Here is a 24,317-nt window from a genome sequence, read left to right as displayed (position 1 = left end):
GTTTCATTTCTCTAATTAAAATGTGAGAAATATTGTAGCTAGTTTTACCACCAACTCATTTACTTTTTTTTTTATTGGTAAATATTCTCATCAATCCTCCAAAGGCTTTGTTTTGTAAGGCCGTTATATACATAGGTTGTTGTTTTTTAACAACCACACTTTCTTTACGAAATAAGTATGTCGGATTATTATCGTGTTCCGCGGTTCTCTTTTCCAGGTAGATTCAACATTCAGAGTCCCATTTCAGAAATACACAAGTGTTAAAGGTTAATAGTGAGGGCCCCTTAAGTAGAAAAAGATGCATTTTTTAACCTTTTTTTTATGAAAAGTTGGAGTGCGGCTGTATATTTTGTTCTGACATTTTGGCGGGCCGGATAGAACCACGTCGCGGGGCCGGATGTGGCCCGTGGGCCGTAATTAGGGCATCGCTGTCTTATACCAACATAACACCATTAAAAGTGTATGGATGTTTTGGAAATTATTGTACAGAACATAAACTAGTAATAACCAGAATCTGTCCTTGTCTCCCTTGAACCTCCTGTTTGAATGATGAAACAAACAAAAAAGAGGGGGGGAGTAACGGGTAAAATTTCAAGACACTAAAGTATAAGTTTACAGGCATTACAGACTCGATCGAAAAATACGTAAATAGATATTACATGTGGACTGGGTATTGCCATAGTTGCGTGGTGCATACAAGTCTGCTTTCTAAATACTGGGTTTATTAACTCAGTATCCAAATATAGCGGGGAAAGTGTACACTGTCAGAATCTCTCTTTAAAACAACAAATATTATAATATTTCAAATTGAATTAACAGAAGTTTTAAACAATCGAAAAAAAAAATGTACGGACAGTCAAGGTGGGTTTAACAAGTTTTACTGGAGGATGATTTGGAAACCACTAGTTTCCCACCTCCGCAGGTTGATGCAGTGACTAAACAACAGCAACAACACAACTTTAAATGTGAACAGTCAACAGAAAAATCGTTGAATAAATGGTCAACACTTTTATACCAAAAGAATATTTAATTTAACATATTGGATAGATGGATGATAATTAATATATCATAACAATTATAACCGTTAAAGTATCAAGCCGTATAACAGAAATAGTTCACACACCTCGCTCAGACTAAGTACGGCCAACTGACCAGGAGTACCAATAACCATTCCATCAGAACCATGGCTCTGCTTTAACCAAGGTCTGAACCAACACAGCGGAGAGATGATTTTATCACGGCTCAATGTCTGGCGTACCACAAAACCTGGTACAAAGCCCAAAACCTGGTACAAAGCTCAAATCCTGGTACAAAGCTCAAAACCTGGTACAAAGCCCAAAACCTACTACAAAGCCCAATACCTACTACAAAGCCCAAAACCTGATACAAAGCCCAAAACCTGGTACAAAGTCCAAAACCAGGTACAAAGTCCAAAACCTAGTCAAAGCCCAAAACTTGGTACAAAGTCCTTAAGCTTAACACGGCTTAACACTTAAACCAGAACGTAGCCCCCAGTAAAACAAACATCAGAGATCTAGCGATGTCGCTAATCCAAAAAGTCTAACAATGTCGCGCCTCCTACCCTAGCGAGTCTAGTTAGGACTATATGTGAACTAACTCCTTAGCAGGGAAAAAAATAACGTCAGAACTTGAACAACAAGCTATCATTTCCCAGAGAACGCGTCATCGAAACTAGGAAGTGACGTGTACACAATAAACATGACAACAAACAAACTCAAGACTTCTGGGAGCTCCCTTCTAGACGCACTATTTTGAACACTTGCGTCTGAATAAAAAAACCAACAATGGAAACAGACAATGCCTAAGCGACATGGACCACCCGAATAAGCTTGGATCCGCGTTATTTATGATTTCTCAAATTTAATATAAAACTGAAAAAGTAATATAGATTAAAACTTTTTTGTGAATTACCTCCCTTGATATATTAGGTCCTCTAAATAGAAACACGAAGCATCTAGAATCAAATGAGCAGTAACCTATTTCTACAAGCTCTCCGGCAACACTGACACAAAAATGGCAAGGCTTTGCAAAGAAACACACACACACTCACACACACACATACACGCTCGTCAACACAAGCACACAAAATGGATCTTGTTTGAAAAAAAAAAAGACCAACCTCAAAATTAATAAAACTTAACAAGAAAAAAAAAAAAAACTAAAACATACTTTAAAAAAAACAACAAAAGTAAAGTGTAGTTGTATCAATTAGTTTAGATCAGTCATTTAATGAAATTTTTAATAGATCTAGACCCGCAGCAATAAATCTGCGCGATTAATAATATTTTTACTGATTGTTTTTGTTTAGTGCTATTTCATGCTTTTAGCTTTCTCAATACGCTATGATACAATCACTTGTCTGGGCTAGTTAGGAAAATGGGGGGTGGGGGGGGGGGTAAGAAAGAATGGGATATCTGGCATAGGCAAAGTAGGCAGCCGCCTAGGGCATCCGATTAGTGGGTGCCTCGAATAGGTTTCATTTTCAGAGAACAAATAGTGAAACTGGTTCCCAATGCAAAAACTAGTTTTAAAAAAAAGTTGCGTAATTTTATTTTTTCACTGTTTTTATTTTATTTTTCTATTTCATTCGGGGCCACCAATTTCACTTTCCCATGGGCCTCCAATCATCTAAGGCCGGCCCTGCTAGGGGATTGCTTGGTCCTACACAAAAGATATCAGAAAAGTCACTACGCAGGAACTATTTTAATAGTTTATGCCCAACACTTTAGTTTTTGAAAGCTCAACCATTTTCTAAATAACGTCTCAACCTACTCACATTCTGCCATACTAAAACAGTATTTTTTGTTTGTTTCCGAAGTAGTTGGGAACAATCTACGGCCCGCGGGCAAGATTCAACCCGTAGTGAGATGATATCCGGACCCCCTCAAAACTTCTGCCCACTGTCCATGTAAAAGCTTGTAAAACTTGGATACATTTTCAGTGTTTGGGAAAGGGGGGGGGGTGACACGAGTGTCACAATGTTTTATGACACCAGGTTAAACAAACTTGAGTACCTCTGCCACAAGGTTTAAACTTGCTATACTTGAATGTTTTTATTGTGGCAAGCAGAGGCGTGACTAGGTGCATTGCAGACCTCTTAATGGCAATCGTAATACACATATAGAACACATTCACTTTAACAACATTGTGTTAGTTCCGGATAAGCACATCTTCTATGTCAAACGGGGGTTCAACAAATTTAACACTGCAATAGAGAGAAAAAATATGAATTTAAAATTGAAAAAATAAACACACACAAAAATTTGTAATCAAACCTACTTTATGTTCAAACAATATACTAAACTAAACGGTACTTATGACTAGAGAAAATTGTATGGTTATATATAGTTTGTCTCAATTTAGAGCGTCGACCTTTACAGGGAACTAATTCAGCTTGAGTCAATTACAATTTCTGTTCCTTTTTTGAGATACTAAACAAAATAATTTATTAATAATAGTTTATTAACTAATTAATTATATTTTTTTCAATTGGTTCTAGTTTTGTCAGGAAAAAGAGATGATTGTGCACAAGTTTCAGATTGATCCGAGATTGGGTGTGGGAGAAGTAATGTGTACAAACTTTTTGACAGACAGACTGACAGAGTGAGTTGATAGAAGCTTTGTAAAAATTACTCAGTATGAACTTATAGCATTTTTCCACGAGATCATATAAAGCGAACACATTGAGGGTGGAAACTAGATTCCAGACTGCATGAATGCACTGTATAACTTTCTCCGACATACCAAAACGATTTATTGCAAGGTCATATAATTTGTTTTTGAAGTAGGAAAATATTGAGCTAAAAAAACCTTCCTCCTGTTTTTCTTGTTTTCTGTGTACGGCTACAATCTTCTGTTCAGGTTTCGGAGGCTTATCAGGTTCAACAGGTTTCTTGATCTCTTTCTTCTGCAGTTCGCATGACACCCAACCTTTTAAACTGTTAATGCTGAAAAAACTATTACATTCCATTTTTTCAGATGCGTCTTTGACGACATAAAGTGTTTTGCAAGTCACAGATTTTTGAAAGCCGCTATGTTGGCGTTTACAATCTATCGCCACTAATTGTTTTATTACATTGATGATTTCTGTACAGAAATTTGAACTGGTTCCTGAGTCCTGGTTAAAAGCGTGTAAGCATACGGAGGTACCTAAGCTTTTACCCAAAGAGTAAGCGTTAATGCAAATTGTGAAAGCGGTTTTAAGTATTTTTTCTTCTAAGATGGTACAGTTGAGAAAACCCGTTGAAACAAGCCCTGGCGTGACGTCAGTGCAGTGTAAATAGCCGGTATTATGAACTAGATCGTATGAGATGAAACAGGACAATTCGTCAACTTTGGCCTCTAATTTCGAAATTAATTGACATACTATTCCAATACCTTTTCCATTAATTCTACTGGCCACTGTGCAAGTCAAAGACTTCGCTTCTTGTACATTATATCTCTCAAGTTTGCAAAGTTTGTAGCATTTCTGAAGATCGTGGTCGAATACAGTCACGCAGATATAAGAACTAGCAATCCTGAAAACTTCCACAACAGTAGTACAAACCGCAATCATTTTCTGACCTGCCAGGTCGTAGACACGTTCACAAAATGTGGGTCCGACTTGTTCTAAAGTCATCCCGACGTTAACGCAATCTACAAGGACAACAAGACTGTGTTGACTATACACACTGCTGCAAAGAACTGAACCTGTTTGTTGAGCTTGTTGATGAAGTGCGTAGCAGACCACAGAACCGAAAAGTCCTGATTCATCGTACGCTATTGCGCACTTCTCAGGAAGTGCTGGGCCGACCAGGCTATCTGTGAACGTGCAACCGATTCTACTTAACTTTTGAGTACGATGTTGTTCCGAGATACGAGTGCACACCATTGGAGTTTTGTTGCTGTTGTCAACTACACTGGTAGAGACGAACAAATTGACCGTTCCCTCTGGGTTCAGCACGTTGAAAAAAGGATCCGAGTCTATTCTTCTCTCACTGAAATAATCGTTACTCGTTGATATCCCTGCACATAATGCTGAGATAAGAATCCTGCAAATTCTTGACAGGGAGTTTCCCTCCGTCTAAAATAATAATATAGTAAAACAGATAATACAATATATTTTATATTGGATTTAATATATTGTTTCATTAACTAACACCTTGTGCAGCATTTTAGAAAATAATGCAAACTTTATGAAAACCAAGAAAATAACAAGAAAAACATTTTTAAAAACAAAGCTTATATAAGCGTACTAATACCAGAAAGGATATAATAGTTTTATAAATAGATTTGTAATAGATTTAAACTAACAATTTCAAAATGCGTTAATAAAAAAAAAATTTTAAAGGGGAACCTGTTGGATATAGCGTTCTCAAGCTAACGCGGTAGCCACCTTGCTAGCGACGAGCCTATCAGAATGGAGGATTGTATAGCTATCCTTTCTTTCTATATATAAACGGGACTAGTTATACCACCAATACAGTCAAGTACTATTTCTTCCCCTTGTTTAAGATACCGAACAACGTAATTTATTACCAATATGAATTAACTAATTTTTGTTATTGATTGTTGTCAAGTAAAAGAAATAATTGTGCGAAATTTCAGCTTGATCGAGATTTGTTGTCGGAGAAATAACGTGTACAAATGTTTGGGCAGACAGACAGACAAACAGTCAGACACCCAAACAGACAGACAGAGTGAGTCGATATTCGATATAATAAATTGATAAAAACAGAGCAAATGTTGACTACAGTTAGCATGAGAAACAATACCTCATAAAGATGATACAAAGCATATAGCCAATGCCACATGTTGAATGAACAAATTATCTGGTTACACTCAAAATTATAAGTGAAACTCAATTTTTCCGCTTGCATCATATTGTTACATTCTCTCCTAATCAGGCCTTCTGTAAACACTGCTAAACACAACACAGCACATCTAACACATCAAGAACCTGACAACAAGAGCTCTAAATAATCTGGTACTTTAAAAATGAGTGAATAAGTAGATAACAGCCAATCCTTGACTATTGGCAACACATCAACAACTAAACTGTTACATTGTACATCACCGTACACAACTCTACTGTCTCTATCTCTTCTTGGACTCGTACATAACACTTCAGGACTCAATCAGGACCGACTTCATGGCCAGACTAACAGTCCAGGTCTCAACGCTCTCCGGTCTGGAACTGCCGCTTTCTTATACACCCAGCGTTCGATTACATGACCATAACAATGGTCATATTTGCATGTAATCGCAGTACTGTCCCTTGTCCATGGCCCCGCTGACCTGAACCTATAGTTAACCTTATCGCGCCGCCAATAGGGTTATAACAATATGAATCAAATACACAGTGCTTCTTAACCTGTATACCTTAATGAGTTTGAGTTTTTGTGGCACATCGGCACAATTTAGGCCAGGTCGTGCCCGTATACCTTAATTAATCCCAACATAAATGCGTCAGCAGTACATATAATCATTATTGATTCTAGACAGTACAAAATTGATTTCCGTACCTACAGATCCCGGGATCGAATCCTGGTAAAGACTGGGATTTTCAACCTAACATTAGTGGAGGAAAAGTAAAGTCGATTGGTCTTCGTGCTGGTCACATGACTCCCTCATTAACATTGGGTCAACAGAAACGAATAACCTTTACATCGCCTACCCTAGAGATCGCAAGGTCTGAAATGGGAATTTTTTTTACAATAACTACGGCACTGTATTTATGTCACAAACTCGACCATTTGTAGACTAGTTTTAGAAAGTAGTATCAAAACTAAAATTTTATTGTAAATTACTTTAAAGAACGACTACGTCTTACCTGTTTTTTTACACACTTTGTCATACTTTAATTGAAATGAAATCATTCTGGAAAAGTCGTTACACTATCGTTAATATTCATATCATATTCATATATTACTATCTTTAAAATATTTTGTTTTCAGTGGTTCTCTATACCTACTTTTTAGGAAATCAATAAGAACATTTTAAACCTTTTTCTAATCATATAATCACATATTAAACAGAAGAAAAATTTATTTCACATGAGTATATTATAAGGAAATATATGCATAAATATGGTCCGAATATTCAATGACAACTCAAACTTACTTGTTACTCCATTGCACAGCTATGGATAAAGGCTAAACAGTAGAGGATTTGAGAGTAAAAAGTATTGGCTTTAGTTCTTGTATGTTATTTCTTAGAATTTGGCTACTTTCGAAATGTAACTGTGAAGGATCAATAGAGCACTACAATCTTGGCTTTCTTGATTGAAATATGAGTAAGTTTCTATTCAATAAACACTATTGATTAATCCTCAGATGGCTGGCCTTATGTGACCTAACCAACAGCTTTCCTTTGTTGTCATTATTCTTGGTATTTTTGCAATTTTTTTTTATGTGTAACACGTTGAATGATTGACAGATTTTGAGATTGTTAGTTCTCCAGTCAGATATCTAGGCAGCCGTTGGGTAATAAGAATACCTGGATATATTACCTTTTATAAAGATTTATTATCGTAAGAAGTACATAGGAGCTCATTTATATTGCAAAGCTTATTTCCGTCTGTCTAATACAGCGGTTCTCAACCTTTTATGCTCGGCGACCTCTTTTTACAATCCCCCACTTAGCCGCGACCCCCCCCCCTCCATACACACACAGCAATTGAAGAATAGAGAATAACAATCCATTTTTCAATGGTCTTAGGCGACCCCTGGCAAATCGTCAATCGACCCCCAAGGGGGTCGTGACCCACAGGTTGAGAACCCCTGGTCTAATAAAAAGTTTGCACACGCTATTTCTTTCCACACGTAATCTGGGATCAAGTTATTTTCAATTATTTCTTTCACCTGATAAATCAAGAAATCGTGCTTGATAGAAGTGGTGTTTTAAGTTGAATTAGTTCCCCTAGAGAAGGATTTATCCCTTGACTTAGAATTGAAGTCGTACAACGTTTTTTAAGCATTTAAAAATGCGATCAAGGTGACATTCACTCTGGGGCGTAGCTAAAAGTAAATTTTTAAGTTAAAAAACACTCCTTTGGGGACCCCCTCGAGTGGTGGCCCAGGAGGATTTTCAAATTCTCCCCCCTCCTCCCCCCAGCCTAGCTACGCCACTCCATTCACCCATCTACTTCCCCTTCTCTCCCCACCACTTCCCCCAACTGGTCCAGACAAGAGATAGGATCATAGCGTGTTGAGAAAGCTAATAGCATGAAAACAACTGGTAAAAAATTTCTAATCGCACAGACTAATTATTGTTAGTCTAGATCTATTACAGATTTAATTACATGGTGGATCCAGAGTAATTGACATAATCACACTTAATTCAAGATTTTTTTAAGAAGGATTTTTTTTTTTTTTTGGTTTCGTTTTTCTTGCATATATTTAGCCAAAGAAGGTTTTTAACAAATTGAATTTCTACAATTATAGAACACAAAGAAAACAGATGTGTATCAAAGCATATGTTATTTGCAACAGACTCAAACTGCTTCCGTTTATGTTTATTAGTAAGAAACAATATTTAAAGTATTTACACGTAGACAAATTAAGTTATATATATATATATATATATATATATATATATATATATATATATATATATATATATATATATATATATATATATATATATATATATATATATATATATATATAATTGAAATAAAAGAGTTAATTTAAAAAAAAAATCAATAGACTAATTTGAATGCAAAGAATAAATGCGAAGGTCGTAATGGAGCAGAAGGATCCTCTTTCTGACTTCTGGTGGTAGCCGTTCAGAAGCCTCTCTTTGACTTCTGATGGTGAAGTGCCAGGGGGACTTTCTGACTCTCTCTCTCTCTCTCTAGCTTATTTTCATCTATATCTAATCTGCATCTCTATCTCCATCTACACTCTCTTCTTTAGACTAACTTGCCTTAGTGACACTATCGTGGCTATATTTTTGTCTGCGACACCTATAACTGGGTCTACCTACACTCCTGAGAATCCATTCCATGAGTCTACACCCAGGGCCGGTCTTAGGCCACCGCAACCTATGCGGTCGCAGTGGGCCCCACGCTTTCATAGGCCCCGCGCTAATTCTAGGTGTAATTATTAAATTGCAAAATATATACGAAGAATTCCTGGAAATCTCCTGAATTTATTAAAATCTCTTGAAAACTCATAAAAATCTCCTGAAAAATAGACAAAATTGTCATTAGTGGGAGTCATTCATTGCGGTAAACGCCAATCCTACGCGCGATAAAAGAAAAAAGGCATTGTCAGCTTTCATGTAATAAAATGTAATAATCGGGCGAATTCTCACCTTAATCGAAAGCTACAATACTTTATTTACTTTTATAGTCACTGGCATATAAATATGCCATAGGTTGCAAGTTTGTAAAGTAAAGTTAATTTGATCGCAATTTTGTACTTAGTAAAGTCGAATTTTTTTTTTGAATACAAAATCTTAATTTTCACTTATTATCCTTATTCCCACTCAGACTAGGCCCCGCGCAATCAATTTAGCATAGGGCCCCGCTATTGTTAGGACCGGCCCTGTCTACACCAGAGTCTATCTTAGAATCTAGAGACTAAAGCTCGTCCTGATATAACGTTGGAGACTTATTTGATGTTTTAGTTTTAATCTCATCTTCTGAAAGTAACTCATCTTCTGGTTGTATCTCATCCTCGGAATGATTGAGTCTCTCTTCTTCGAGGTTTGAGCTGCAAACAAAGGAAGCAGTCGACACCTTTACGCGCAATAAAATATTACAAACGACGTAGCCACGTCCGTCTTCTAAGCCATGCAGGCTGGTGCAAGGTACAAGATCTACTGGGCTGTTGCTATTGCACACTAACGAATCAGTCTGTAGAGCTCGATAACTTAACTGACTGCAAACAGTAAAAGCCTTTTCTGGATCACGTAGCTTTAAGAAAGTGATACACATAGCTGAGTCTTGTGAGTCCAGTAAGTAGACGCTAATGCAAACTACGAAACTGATTTGCTCTGAATATTGGTTATACAAATTGCAAATTGCAGAACCCGTTTGTCTGAGAGTGTTCGGAAGTTTCGTACATTGTATTGAGCGTATGCGATAGCTACCACTAATAGTAGTATAGATCACAATGCAAACTGAGGATGTATTCTGGGCTTCCAGCTCAGCTATGATTGGACAAGTCATAATCAAAGCACCGCCGTTGGAAAACGAACAACTGATTGACTTAATTGATTGTACGCGATGATCTACTAAATAACACAAGTCCCTATTATTTATTTTAACATGATTAAATATGTTAGCACAGACCGATGTTCTAGTCACTCCTTCAAAATGTTTAATGTGTGCACAGATTGTAAATCCTGACTGACCATTTTCTTTGTAGACAGTAGTACAAAAGTTTGTCCCGAGCTGACCTACAGCACCACCGACACTAAAACAGTTGACCAAAATGGATTGACTTTGATAGTTATCCACGATAGAACAAACCACGGATCCAGAGTCATCCTTTGACTGGTGGAGACTGGTGCAAACCAATGCTTTGCGCAGAGCACTCTCAGGGCTGCAATCAACCGATGAAGCCTTAAGAATGGCTTTGCTTGTTACGTAGCAACCAATTTTACTAGCTGGTTTGGGTCGAAGGCTGGCACACACCACATTATGCGTTCCACTTATGTTATGGACGCTAGTACACACTAAGATAGTTTCTGATAAGGCCTCGTAAAATTGCTTCGTGCATACAGCTGAAGTGTTGCTACCTCTGTTGCTGGCATCTCTAGAATTCTCAGCTAAACATAAACTGATGGTGGATACGAGCATCCATAATGTCGATTTCATGCCATATTCATTGACCTTAAAAATGTAAATAAAAAGACAGTCTTAAACAAGTAGACACAAAAATAGGTAACGATATACAAAAGGACCATTCATCAATGAAAGTAAAATAGGAACAATGAACAAAATAAAATTACACAGCCTAACCAGGGCGATTTCATGTTCGAAAGAATCAACTCTGGTAGGTTGTTTTGTTTTACGGTCTTTGAAATTTAGAATCGTTTTAATGCTATACATTCAGCAGTGATGCCCAACCTAATTCGACTTGCGGGCCATTTTAATTTCCGACACTCATATCACGGGCCACATGAACGAAAAGGTACAAAAAAGAATTGACATTGACCTGAAATTATTTTACTATAAATCCGTGGATCTAATACACTAATTAATGAGATATTTAAAGTTGTCAGAAAATGGCTTCATTTCTATACTTCAAATAGATCAATGAACAGCGTTGTAGCCAGCTTTACAACCGACTCATTTGTCTGTCGCTATTTGGTAAATATCCTCATCAATCCCCACCATCTAGGCTTTAAAAAATTTAACAATCTTTTATTCCCGACTCAAACCAAGAAAGTCGTCAGATTCGTTTTATAAATAAAATATGTTGGCTTAATATCCACACAAAAAAAAAAGTATAATGAGTACACCCTTCCTGTTAGATTCCTGTTAGATTCTTAGATTCTACATTCAGAGTCCATTTCATAAACGCACAAATTTTAAAGGTCATTGACCAATCCATCAGAGAAAATGTGAGGGCCTTAGCGTAATTTTTCTTTGGAAAAAAAAAAAGGAGGGGGGGGGGGGTTCTACGCTTTGTGCAGACTTATTGGCGGCCGGATTGGACCACGTCGCGGGCCGGATATGGCCCGCGGGCCGTATTTTGGGCATCACTGCTATACATAATTATTTTGACACCACGGACTTTATTAAATTGATGGAAGGTGTTAAAAGACGCAATGTTCAGTTATGCTGCTACGGGATTTGAATGAAAACGTTTATGGTTCTGGCTCTTTTGCACAGACGTGGAGACTTTGTTTTTTTTTTAAATTAGAAAAAAATCTTACAGTATTGTGATATGTGGCTGTAAATGTGTTTTTCTTTTTAAGTATTTTTATGTTTTGATGTCACTTATTTGTTGATTTTTCAAATTCCTTAAAGAATGTTTAAGACAGTTATTAGCGTTTCGAAGAGATTAAAAAAAAAAAAGATTTGATTGCAATGGGTCAAACTGGGCTACAGATTTAATTGAAGGTGGTAAGTTGTTCGACATATGTAGGCCTACCATCTTGAGGTTAAACATTTTGAACATTTCTATTTATAGAAAGAGTTGATTAAATCAAATACGTTAGGCAGATTAATATTTCTTGCAATAGATTTAAGACTGAATTTTAAAAAAAAATCGATTCAAGCTAAACTGTTAAACGTGCGTCAGTTACGCTCGCTACGCCTCTGCCACAAAGCTACGAGATATCTTAAAAATTTACATTTAAAATAAATATTGTACACAGCGGCGTAGCTAAGGTGGGGAAAGGAGGGGGAAATATGAAATTCTCCCCCCGGGTTCACACTTCATGGGGGGGGGGCCACAAATGATTCTTTTTTTGCATTGAAAAATAAGTATTACGCAAAATGCAGGGGCCCCCAAAGAGGTCAATCCTCTCGGCCCCAAAGCGATGGCAAATCCCTAGCTACGCCCCTGATTGTACATTTTAAAAGTTGTAATATATATATAAAACTATGTGACATCTATGTATAAAAAATATCAATATTAGCTCTGAACTTGACATACAACATTTTCATCCTTGACCTACTTCTTGAGACACGGCCAAAAGACTGTTAATATGAAAATATCGTCTTTAAGATCAGTAAACTGTCTTTTGGTGTGTGCCACGGTCGAAGTGGATGTAAGGTGGCTTGAATGTAAACTGGTTTGAATGTAAAGCGCTTTGACTGTAAAGTGGTAACATAGTAGTAACGTTGTTTACAACAAGATTAAAGCGCTTATAAAACACAATTTCACAGGTCTGCGTTTACTTAGTAATTTAGAGCCTCTTGTGTTAACAAGTTGCCCACTGTGCTACAAAGGAAAAGTAATGGTTTGTAATTGGTTTTTTATCTTGATGTTTTTATTAGAAAGGTTAGAACCCCCCCCCCTTTTCCAGTATATACATACACATAGACAGGAATGTAATTATGAAGTATTGTGAAATAACTAGTGAATAGATTACCTTCATATTAAAGCAGGTAGAAATTCACTTCTTGCAGCGTGTTAGATTAAGTGTAAATACCAAAGACACTGAAGCGAAACAAGGATACCAGAATTGATCACGTCCAGGAAGTTTTAATCTCACATGTGTTTAACTGTTGCCAAGCTAGATATTCTGATTCTAGATTTTTTTTTTTAAATAAGCCTATTCTTACACAGCTTATATCAACTCACTCTTGTCTGTCTGTCTGTCTGTCTGTCTGTCACACAATTATTGTACATGTTTTTTCTTCCATTTTTTATTTCTCGGATAAAATTGAAACTTTGAACAAAGAAAGAAAGTTAGTTCATTTCTAAATTTTTAGAATTAGATAAATTACAGAAATGGTAATCAAATTAAAACATGTCTTTCCACCCTGACAAAATGTCAGTTATTAAGTGTAACGAGAAAACTAAAAGAAAGAAATATCACTTATCATATTCATGGAAATTCAGTAACACAGACTAAAAATGCAAAATACCTTGGTGTTATATTAAATGCCTTGGATATGGCAAAATATGTAGGTCACAGCAGGGACTGTGCAGTCATGGAAAATACTACATTCCTCACTAATCTTCGGACTCGACGACAAGCCTTATCATTATCATTATAGTAAATAAAAAAAAATGTCATGGAATCTCCATATTGATGAAACTATTAAAAATCTTAGCCAAGCATTAGGGTTTAATAAACGATATTTTTGTAAATTAGATAAGAAAATAAAACTAAAATGTTATTTAACCTTGGTTAGGCCAAAAATAGAATATGCATCCTCTGTTTAAGACTCCTCAACTCAAGAAAACATTAAGAAACTGGAACAGACACAAAATAGAGCAGTGAGATTCATAACAAACAATTATTCACATTTTATTAGAGTAACACCTTTAGTAAAATCACTAAATTTAGAAAGCCTTTAGGATAGAAGACTTAAAAGTAAAGTAGCAATTATACATAAAACATTGAACAATAATCTTCAAATAAAAAAACAACAAAACCTAATAAAATATTCAGAAAGATACAAAGGTAAGGTACATTCCTTGCCCCATACACTAGGACACATTTTTACAAATAGTCCTTTTTCCCTAGGTGCCACGATGTACAATCCACACTACCGTATGCCACGTAGATCGCAAGGTCTTGTAAATAAGAATCTACGGCATAAAATTGGTCATCAGATTTAGCATAACTAAATTGGAACTTCATATTAAATAACCTAGTATATAGTAACACTGAGTGTTGATGACTTGTAAGGGCTAGCCTGTTTCACTATATCGCCATTCAAATAACTACTGTGCTCTATTTATGCTGTGATATTTCATACTATAAAATAATCATTTGTAAAATATATTTAAAGAAGCCTATGTTGTGTAGATTGACCGAGTGCCAAACACTGCGACTCTTTTTACTTTTACAAAAAAAAAACAGTCGAATTTCTTCAATAATATTGAATACTGTGGCTGAATTACCGGAAAACCCATATACGCGTAAAAGCCAATAAGCTGGGGTGATAGTTAATTAGGCTTCTCTATGGGCACATTCAGTTATGATATTCCATAAAGTCTGCTTTAGTGAATTCTTTTTATAAGTTTACATTTTTACTATGGTCACTTTTGTTACACTCTTTTCCTGGCGTCCTCTGTCTATTTAATATGAACAAGAACAAAAAAAAAAACATTCAAATTTTGATTTGTTTTTTTGTTTAACGTAATTTCAAGCTTTTAGCTATGATTCCATCACTTGTCTGGATCAGTTGATGACTAGGTCGGGGTGAAAGAAGGGGGTATCTGCGTGAATGCTACTGTGGTCATTTTTTTAAAAGCCAAAAAAAAAGATCAAAAAAGTTAACGACCTGAATTCCAACTCAAGGACTCAATCCTACTCAAGCCAACACACTAACCACTGTGCCAGAGATGTACTTATGAAAATAGAAGGTTTTATAATTATCTATTGTTAGTCTCAAACTTTGAAGCTTTCTCTCTGCAGAGTACAAAATAAAGTAACGTTTCCCTTTTAGACCATTTTGTCGATAAGGCTGACGATGTAAAGGTCATCTGTTTCTGTGGCCTATAGTTAACGAGGGCGTCGTATGGTCAGCACAACGACCGACCGGCTTTACGTTTCCCTAACTAATGTCAGGTATCCAATAAAGCTTGGTGGACTTGGGATTCGACCCGGGACCCTCGGTTTGAAAGCCTAGCGCTTAACCAATAAGGCACCGCACTTCCTCTACAGAGAATAAAGGGGACTAATTAAAGTTATACTGCCACATTAGTCAAGTACAATTTCTTTCCTTTGTTCTATACCAAACAAACTAATTAATTAACGATATTTAAATAACAAATGGGTTAATTCTTCTTTTGTCAGGTAAAAGAAATAATTGAGCAGAACGTTAGCTTGATCCGAGTTTGGGTGTCGGAGAAATAAAAACGTTTAACAGGACAGACAGACAGACAGACAGACACAGTGGGCTGATATAATTTTCTTCTTAATTTGAAAAAAAAAACGAAAATTGTTTTCCTGTCTTAGAAAAAATACATAGGTTCTAGTTCTTCTAACGCCTAATGTACAGACGTCATTGAAGGATGATCCTTTCAACGTTAAAAATAAAGGTCTTTAATTGAACCAGTTCCATGATTGAACTATCGAAGCAGTATTTTTTTTCATGACATAATTTATCTCTCTCTTTCTCTCTCTCTCTCTCTCTCTCTGTCCCTCTCTCTCTCTCTCTCTCTCTCTCTCTCTCTCTCAAGTAATGAGGACAAATCACATTTCCTCATTAAAAACAACACCTTGTACATCCATGAACAAACACAAGCTACTGCATTTGAAATGTTAGCTGAAAATGAGTTTGTTTTTTTGTTTTTTTACTTTGTTGTTTATCGACTATGTTCTTTCTTAAAGAAAGTGTAAGCTGTAGACCAGCTTCAATCAAATTTACTAAATTTGTTTAAATTTCTTAAGACAAAGCACTTTTACATGACTAATTTTTGTTTCTGAGACAAATGTTGTTACTTCATTGATCAATGCATTGGTTTTATATGAGGGACTCAAGTTATGGTACATTTTCTTACTTGATTGTTCAGTATATCATTGTTTTCATCTTGATCTATAGTCTAGTCACATTAAAAAATGCGTTAAAAGAGTTAGCAAATTATACATAACAACGGTGACGCATAACCCACGGGGAAAAATAAAGCAAAGTACTCCTTTTAGACCTTGTGATATATAGGGCGGATGATGAAAAGGCCATCTGTTTCTGTGGTCCACGGTTTATAGGGTATCACGTGTCCGGCATAACGGCCAACCGCTACCCATTACAGTTGGGTGGACTCAAAGACGCCCCAAAAAACCCGAAATTAAAAATATCAGTTTTTACCAGGAATCGAACCCGGAGCACTCCGCTTACGAAGCCAAGTGCATTATCACTCAGCCACGGCGCCTTCACTGTTATGCAAAACACTAACAATGTAGTATGGCCTGCTTCAGTCGCAAAACGATTATGGATGATAACATGAAAATGAGTTTCTGGGCATTAGGTATCGTTGGAATGGTGTCGCCCACCCTGCAGTCCCCCAGCTCTGGCAGCAGATCTATCTATTGAAAGAGATTCTATCCATAGCAACGGCAAGTGCCGATACAGTTTGGGAACAGCGGCTGCGCAGGCTCTGCTAGGCCCGAGTACGCTATTCTGCCTTAAGGTGGCACTCGGATGGAAACGATCCTTTGAGGAACTGATTAGGCTAAATGAATAGCAAAACAAAAACGCCTGTGGGAGTGTCCAAGGGAATGCGAGAGCTTTCCCATTTGACGGAGCATAGCTTAAAGAGAGCTTCCACGTCCCTGTCGATAATCCATGCGCCGTTCCTCAAGGGACCGTTACACTAATGGCGAGTCCTGCACGGTTAACTTGGTACACCATAGGATACTGGTGGACGTTCCCGGTGTACTCGGCCTTCGGCCATGCATTCTAGTCTATGAGCCCGGAGTGCCAGATATATCGGAAATAGCAATGCTTTACATAGGCATTAACTTGGATCTCTTCCAGACAGAACGTTTGTTCAGGCAGGCTTACAAGCCTAGATCTTGAAGAGCCTTCGGCTAAGCTTTTTTGACAATGAAACGGCTCCGCAAGGATGTAACTCATTGTGCTGCAAGCTGCCTGGCTCCGGCTCATGAATGTTTATAAGGGTTAGCTCCCGAAGCCGCTGAGGCTTCAATTTAGAGTTCTCCTTCTTTTATGTGAGTGGCCAGGCAACGCTATCGAGCCCCTTCTGCCCAAAACTTACTGGTTTGGTCTCAAGTTACTCGCCTTTGACACCTTCTCCTGTTAATTATGGCTATTCAACATGGTCCAATATCTGAGTCACACGAGAGTTTTGATGGTTGTCAGAGGCTTATTGAGGTCATGACATTGGAAGCCTTTTAAAGAAGTAGTGAAGTGCTTAACCCTAACCCCTAACCAAAGTGCTTAAGTCCATTACCAGTGTCGGCAATAACAACCTTTCGATTCTATTATCCTAATTATTATATAGCATGAAATTATACAAGACACAAGTCAGAAAATGATTAGGCATCAATGCCCTAATCTTAGAAAGCCTAAACTTCCAGTAAAGTAGTAAAATGTATTCCGTCAAGCAGAAGCGTTATTATTTATATTGCACCCATCTTGATGGAACTTGAAATACACATATAGTATTCAACGAGCTACTGCCGGGTATGTAGCTATGTTAAAAGGTTGTGCGATAAGTTGAGCACTGCAATAGAAACAAAAAAAAATGAATTATAATTTAAAACAAGTAATATAAATTATAAAATCTAAATCTCTACTTTATGCTTAAATTATATTCTTTAAAAATCGTATTTATTACTTGCCAATGTAAAATAAATTTTAAAAGAGAAGGACTTTATTGTAAAGTGTAAATCAAAGAAAAAAAAAGAAAAGTAATAATCACTATGATATAGGAATATGGTGTAGAGTTTTAACTCTACATCATTACATTATAAAGAGTTCTAAAAAAGGGGAGAGGTTCTATTGCATTTCTATGAGTATGAAAAAAAAATCCCATCGCAAAATAAACAATATATATCCTTGGACTAGTTCACCATTGTGAGCGAAGTAAAAGTTTGGGAAATTTAAACGAAATGTGTTGTGACACATCACCAGTTTATATGCGACTTCTCAGCTATTATTTTTTTCTTTGTATATAATTATTGCCCTTTACAGCAACGCTGTAATGTTATGTGCTTGGCATGGCTACCCATTGAAGGTGGCTCGAGGTTCAACACCCGACTCGAGCAGATTGTATTTACTGAGCGCTTAAAGGCAGCACGGAAAACCTCCTCCCAGATATCCACCCCCCCTTCCACAGGTTCACAAACGAAATTGGACCATAACCATCTGAGCATGCTACAAGCATCAAAATAGAGCTATTTAAAAGCTATAATTATTATATCACAATTATGTAAGATATCTCCACCTTTTCGATATCAAACAAAACTAATAGCAACAATTTATTTAACTAATTGGTTGATATTGTAGCAAACGCATGTTTTGTTTGGAGCAATGAATGATTGTGTAAAGCTATAGCTTGATCGGAGAATGTGAAGTGGAAGAAATAACTTGTTCGAAATGTGTGCCAGACAGACAAAAGCTGAGCTATGTGAAAAAAGAAAACGTCAAGAGGCTATTTGGGTCAGGAATAACGGTTTCGTGCTCATGTGACTTATGAAATTCCTTCTCTCAAAGAGCTTTCTATCTTCGAGAAATGGAATTTCTTCTTTTACATTTCTCAAGCAAAATTCTCGAAGTAAATTTTTACTCTAATGAACGATACAAATAGTATTTAGTATTTACTTACCACATTTCTCAACAAGTTCGTATAACGCGAACACATTGAAAGTGGAAACTACCTTCCAGACTGAATGAATGCACTGTATTACTTTATCAGACATACCAAGACGATTTCGTACTAGGTCATATAATTGGTCCTTGACGAAGGAAGAGAAACCTTTTTCGATTATCGAGCCTATGAAGCTAAAAAGTCCAAAAAAACCTGTCTGTTCTTCTTCTTCTCTGTATATTGCTATAACATTATCTTCAGGTTTTGGACTTTCATCAGCTTTAGCATGTTCAACGGGTTTCTCCAATTCTCTCTTCTGCATTTCACATGACACTGAACCTTTCAGACTTTTAATGCTGAGAAGAAAATTACATTCCATTTTTTCAGGCGCGTCTTTTAGGTCATAAAGAGTTTTGCAAGACACAGATTCTTGAAAGCCTCTCCCTTGGCGCTTACACTCGATTGCCTCTGATTGCTTTATTATGTTGATAATTTCTGTACAGACTTGTGAACCGGTTATAGAATCCTGGTGAAAGGCGTGTAAGCATACGGAGGTTCCTACACCTTTACTCGACAAATACGTGTTAATGCAAACTATAGAACCGGTTTTGTGTATATTTTCTTCTAAGATGATACAGTTTAGCAAATCCGTTGGAATAAACCCTGGTGTGAAATCAGAGCAGTGTAATGAACCAGTATTATGAACTGGGTCGTATAAGATGAAACAGGACAATTCTTGAACTTTGGCCTTTAATTGCAAGATTAATTGACACACTATTCCAATGCCGTTTACGTTAATTTTACTGACTACTGCACAAGTCACAGACTTAGCTTCTTGTATGCTATCTCCCACAAGTCTGCAAAGTTTGTAACTTTTCTGGAGATCGTGGTCAAATACAGTGATGCAAATAAAAGAATTAGCAAGTCTGAAAACTTTCGCAATACTAGTACAAACCGCAATCATTTTCTGACCCGCCTCGTCGTAGACACTTTCACAAAATGTGAGTCCGATGTGTTGTAAGGTCATCCCAATCTTAGTGCACTCAACAAATACAACAAGACTGTGTTGACTATATACACTGGTACAAAGAACTGAGCCAGTTTGTTTAGCTGTTTTATGAATTGCGTTGCAAACCACAGAACCGAATAGTCCTGATTCATCGAGCGCTATTGCGCACTTCTCAGGAAGTGCTGTGTCGACCAGGTTATCTGTGAACGTGCAACCGATTCTACTTATCTCTTGGGCAAGATGTTGTTCCGAAACACTAGTACACACCATTGGATTTCTGTTGCTGTTGTCAATAACACTGGTAGAGACGAATAAATCAATTGTTCCCTCTGGGTTCAGAACATTGAAAAAAGGTTCCGAGTCAATCCGTCTCTCACTGAAATAATCGTTGCTGGTTGGCATCCAGACACATAATGCCAAGATAAGGATCCAGCAAATTCTGGTCAGTGAAATTCCTTCCGTCTAAAATAATAGTAAGGTTTTAAAAAAAAAGTATTATACTACATGCATTGTTCAAAATAAAAAAAAAACATTAAAACTTTCAGAAAAATGTTATTAGATTATTAGAAAATTAGCATTACACACCAGCTTCGCCCATGTATTTGTTCCCATGTTTATTGTTGATTATTGATAGAACACTCCGCTCTTTGAACTTCCGTCAACCTGGACATATTTTAACGCATCCTCCCCCCTCAACATACCTTTCTTTTAGACCGTGAATTCTTGTATCAGTACAATGACATGAAAATGTCCGCTCTTTTTTTCTTTCCTCTTTTCTAGAATTCCTTCTCTCTATCTCTCTGGGGACCCCTTTATGTTGTTGTTGTTTTTTCTTATCGGGAATGTTATGGAAAATTATACTCTGTACCGGTTATCGTTCTTATGTTTACATGTGCTTGTAACTCGTCTGTAAGAATGTGTTCACGAAATGTGTGTTGTGTAGTCATTCAGTGTATTAAAGCCATACTCTACAGACATGATTCTCGACTCTATTATCAGGGATGTACTCTATGACATTTAGCCAGAGAATTCTAGTAACAAAATGTAATAAAAATACTCTGAAAGACATTTGACTAGAGTAACACCTTTAGTAAAATCACTAAATTTAGAAAGCCTTCAGGACAGAAGACTCAAAAGTAAAGTAGCAATTATACATAGAACACTGAACCATAATCTTTAAATACAAAAACAAAATTTAATAAAAATACTCTGAAAGACACAACGATAAAGGCACACTCCTCGTTCCATATGCTAGGACAAATTTGTACAAATACTCCTTCTTCCCTAGTGCTATTAGAGCATGGAAAGGGTTGCCTGAGCTAGCCAGGAAAACCAGTGACTTGGCAGAATTTAAGTCATTGGTTAATATGCATGACTGAATGCATGACGCGTCGGACGTAATCATCTTCTTTTTTGAAGTAACGTCTGTATTATATAAGATAAGATATATTTTAATTATTATCGCCACTCCTCCACACACACATATATATATGTATATATATGGGGTTAAAAACATACAACATACTGTATTTCAACAAAAGAGTCAATACCAAGTGTGATAATAGCTAATGTGAAGCGTGTGAAGCATAGAGCAAAAACTAAGATCCCTTTTTCTGTATTCATGTCACAAAGTTGAAATTTGGAGTCTAGTTTTACTATGAAGTCATAACATTTTTAATGTAAATTGCTTTAAATAAAGATTTAAGGCCTACCTGTTTTTTAACCACTTTGAGATATTTAACTGGAAAAGTAATCATTCTGGAACAGCCGATCCGCGAGTAATATAGGCCTAGTGTATAAGAATATGCATATGTTATTATCTTTAAAATATAACCACAGAACTTATCGTTCTGTACACGCTTTATACTGTAGTCTTAGGAATCCATCTAAAACCTGTTTCTAAGCACCCAATCCGTGTAGTGTTATTAAACACTAAAGTTACTATTCCAAAAATGTCGAATAAACATAAACATATTAGAAGATGACATTGTCCATATGACCAATGATAACCACAGCAAAAATGTAAATCATTGCACGGCAAAGTAAGAAACCAAAACAGGGGACTATCTGAAAGTGAAACTAAAGGCTTCGTTTCTTGGAATGTAGTGTCTTTAAATTTGGCTGTTTTACTTCCAAAAGTATTGAAAAGAAGAATAGAGTAATACAGTTTTGGCTTACTCGATTTAGAACCATGTACGTTTCTATTGGAGAACTACAGAGAACGTGTTGAAGAAGGCAGGATATCGATTTATCCACGGTCATTACTACAGGACCTCTTTAAATGCTTTCCAAGGTTTTTTGTTAGAGTCTTAGTATATTCGCGCTTTTTAGACAGCGTGTAACACCTTGAATGATTGACAGATTTAATAGTGCTAGTTGAACAGGTGGTGTTCAGACAACTAGGCAACTGCTAAATATTAACTCTGTAAGATTGCAAGGGTTACTTTACCTTTTGAACGATTATAGTCCAAATTTGTTTAGACCAATTGACTAACATTGTTTTTAACGATATTAAGTTATACTCTGGATTCGATAAATATGCACAGAAAAGAAGTCTTTAACAGCTTGAAAAAAGGTAAATATATTGAATGTGCCATTCATCAATGAAAGTAAAACCTAAACGTCAAAAATAATCTTACTCTGCTTACCAGAGAGCTCAGACGTAAATGAGTATTTCAGAGAAATAATGAACACCAGTAACAGATGTTTACAAATTGTCACTAATATTTAAATTTGTAATTTATTTACATTGTGGAATCGAATCGCTATATCTTTATGTAACATTGTTAGGTGAATTGCATAGACATCGATGTCCTTAGGCAGTAATTCATCTGTCAACAAACAACTTATGTGGAATTGTAAAACTCTTTTAAATAGATGTATTATCTTAATAAAAGTGAAAATGATTTCATCAATGACAGTCAATTACGTTCCTTTCAGTCGGAGGTTGATTTCATTCATTTGCGTTAGTTGCCTACCATGTAAAACAAATCAATTTAGCCTGCTTTAATTCATCACCAGCCGATGCAATTTTCTGTTTCTCAAAAAAAAAATGTATTTAAGAGCTTTACACTATGAGCAATACAACTTCCTTTCGAAATCTAGCGAACCTCAGTTTACAATAAGAGTTTAACATGATGCTCATCATTTGCTTCACAAAACTGTTTAAAGATTAGCGTATTTTCGGCATGGGTTTGTATTTTATTTTTATAATTAGATTCAAATAGGAATGAAATTGTGGGCTAAAATATTTAAAAAGAGCTTACAAGATGAATATTGGATAGATCTGGATTAATAAATAAATAAATTAAAATAAATCATGGTTTTTATATAGCGCTACTTTCATGCTTATAGCATGCTCAGAGCGCTTTGGTCCAATCTCATTTGTGGACCAGTGGGGGGAGGGGGTATCTAGGAGTTGGTTTTCCGTGCTCTTGGAGCCTTTGGCTCCAAGTGCCCCCCTATTTCACGAATCGCCCCCCGGCAAGCGCCCCCGTTGAGGACCACAGTTCTAGACTAAAGTGTTACAAAAGGGGCAATAACAACTATAAACAAAGAGAATTTGGGGAATTTTCAAATGTCCATTGCTTCCCCCTTGTTCTTTCATTTTAACTCGACTGAATATGGAAATTGTTATATTAATACATTCGAACTTTTTTTTTTATAACACACAAACACAGATTTTTTTTCTCTTGCCCTTTTTCTTTCTTAGGCTCATTCCTACGCAGTGATGCCTTTGACTGACATGACTAATTGTCACGCTGACAAATTTATGCTTTTCCGTAGTGGTTGTCTGACATCTGTGACGTCAATACAGACACCATATTTTGTATTCCTTCCGTTAGCGGTTTTTTGCTTGCTTTTTTTTTTTCCCCATTAATATTTTTAAATACTGTATGCCTACATTTGTAGCGCTACTTTCTAAAAAAAATGTAGTGTTTTTATTATTATAGATATAAACTTTGCGTCTTTTAATTGGAGGTTTTTTTTTTTTTTTGCCTTTTTCAGAACATGCGATCTATGGGGCATATTTTGTTAAGGTCATCTGTTTTTGTGGCTCAAGGGTAACGAGGGTGTCATGTGGCTAGCACAACGAAGAACAGCCATTTCTTCTCCCTGAGTAATGTAGGGTAACGATTAGGGTTTAATGGAGTTAAAGGCGCCTTATACGGGATTCGAACATACTACCCCTCGGATCAGAAGCCAAGCGCTTTATCACTCAGCCACCACTTAGACTTACTTAGACTTGGGCGGCAAGCTTTCTCCATATGTCATTGGAAATGTCTGAAGCCTCCTCCCACCTGGTGTCCACTGTTCTGAGGTCCTCCATGAAGGTGTGTCGCCAGGTAATACGAGGACGTCCCTGTTTGCGCGTTCCTCGTATTGGCCTCCAT

General features: G+C 36.6%; 2 protein-coding genes across 4 annotated transcripts; both read right to left on the bottom strand.

Moving 5' to 3' along the window:
• Nucleotides 1-3,232: 3,232 nt before the first annotated feature.
• LOC129922457 (uncharacterized) lies at nucleotides 3,233-7,487 on the bottom strand. Its single transcript, XM_056008576.1, has 3 exons — nucleotides 7,123-7,487; nucleotides 6,833-6,879; nucleotides 3,233-5,083 (listed from the first exon to the last, which is right to left on the bottom strand). The coding sequence occupies exons 2-3, from the start codon at nucleotides 6,854-6,856 to the stop codon at nucleotides 3,488-3,490; spliced, it is 1,620 nt and encodes a 539-aa protein (XP_055864551.1). The 5' UTR covers nucleotides 6,857-6,879; nucleotides 7,123-7,487; the 3' UTR covers nucleotides 3,233-3,487.
• A 1,158-nt stretch (nucleotides 7,488-8,645) lies between these two features.
• LOC106062440 (uncharacterized) lies at nucleotides 8,646-22,282 on the bottom strand. Of its 3 annotated transcripts, XM_056008734.1 has the most exons (4): nucleotides 21,636-22,049; nucleotides 18,933-20,385; nucleotides 13,057-17,828; nucleotides 8,646-10,843 (listed from the first exon to the last, which is right to left on the bottom strand). In XM_056008734.1, the coding sequence occupies exons 3-4, from the start codon at nucleotides 13,060-13,062 to the stop codon at nucleotides 9,587-9,589; spliced, it is 1,263 nt and encodes a 420-aa protein (XP_055864709.1). In that variant the 5' UTR covers nucleotides 13,063-17,828; nucleotides 18,933-20,385; nucleotides 21,636-22,049; the 3' UTR covers nucleotides 8,646-9,586. The 3 variants fall into 3 exon arrangements, with proteins under 3 accessions (XP_055864709.1, XP_055864707.1, XP_055864708.1); XM_056008732.1 differs by lacking the exons at nucleotides 8,646-10,843; nucleotides 21,636-22,049 and adding an exon at nucleotides 22,102-22,282 and having other exon boundaries at nucleotides 13,926-17,828; XM_056008733.1 differs by lacking the exon at nucleotides 8,646-10,843 and having other exon boundaries at nucleotides 13,926-17,828; nucleotides 21,636-22,054.
• Nucleotides 22,283-24,317: the final 2,035 nt, after the last annotated feature.

The sequence above is a fragment of the Biomphalaria glabrata genome, chromosome 13, assembly GCF_947242115.1.
Source record: "Biomphalaria glabrata chromosome 13, xgBioGlab47.1, whole genome shotgun sequence".
Taxonomy (NCBI): domain Eukaryota; kingdom Metazoa; phylum Mollusca; class Gastropoda; family Planorbidae; genus Biomphalaria; species Biomphalaria glabrata.
This window is presented reverse-complemented; position numbering and strand designations above follow the sequence as displayed.

Excerpts from the sequence above, each read along its gene's own strand:
- LOC129922457 (XM_056008576.1), bottom strand. The coding sequence starts at position 6,856 with ATGACAAAGTGTGTAAAAAAACAG. Across the intron at positions 5,084-6,832 it reads CAAAGTGTGTAAAAAAACAG|ACGGAGGGAAACTCCCTGTC; the intron begins GTAAGACGTAGT and ends TTATTATTTTAG.
- LOC106062440 (XM_056008732.1), bottom strand. The coding sequence starts at position 22,185 with ATGACCGTGGATAAATCGATATCCTGCCTTCTTCAACACGTTCTCTGT. Across the intron at positions 20,386-22,101 it reads CGTACATGGTTCTAAATCGA|ACGGAAGGAATTTCACTGAC; the intron begins GTAAGCCAAAAC and ends CTATTATTTTAG. Across the intron at positions 17,829-18,932 it reads CGAACTTGTTGAGAAATGTG|TGCTCAACTTATCGCACAAC; the intron begins GTAAGTAAATAC and ends TTTCTATTGCAG.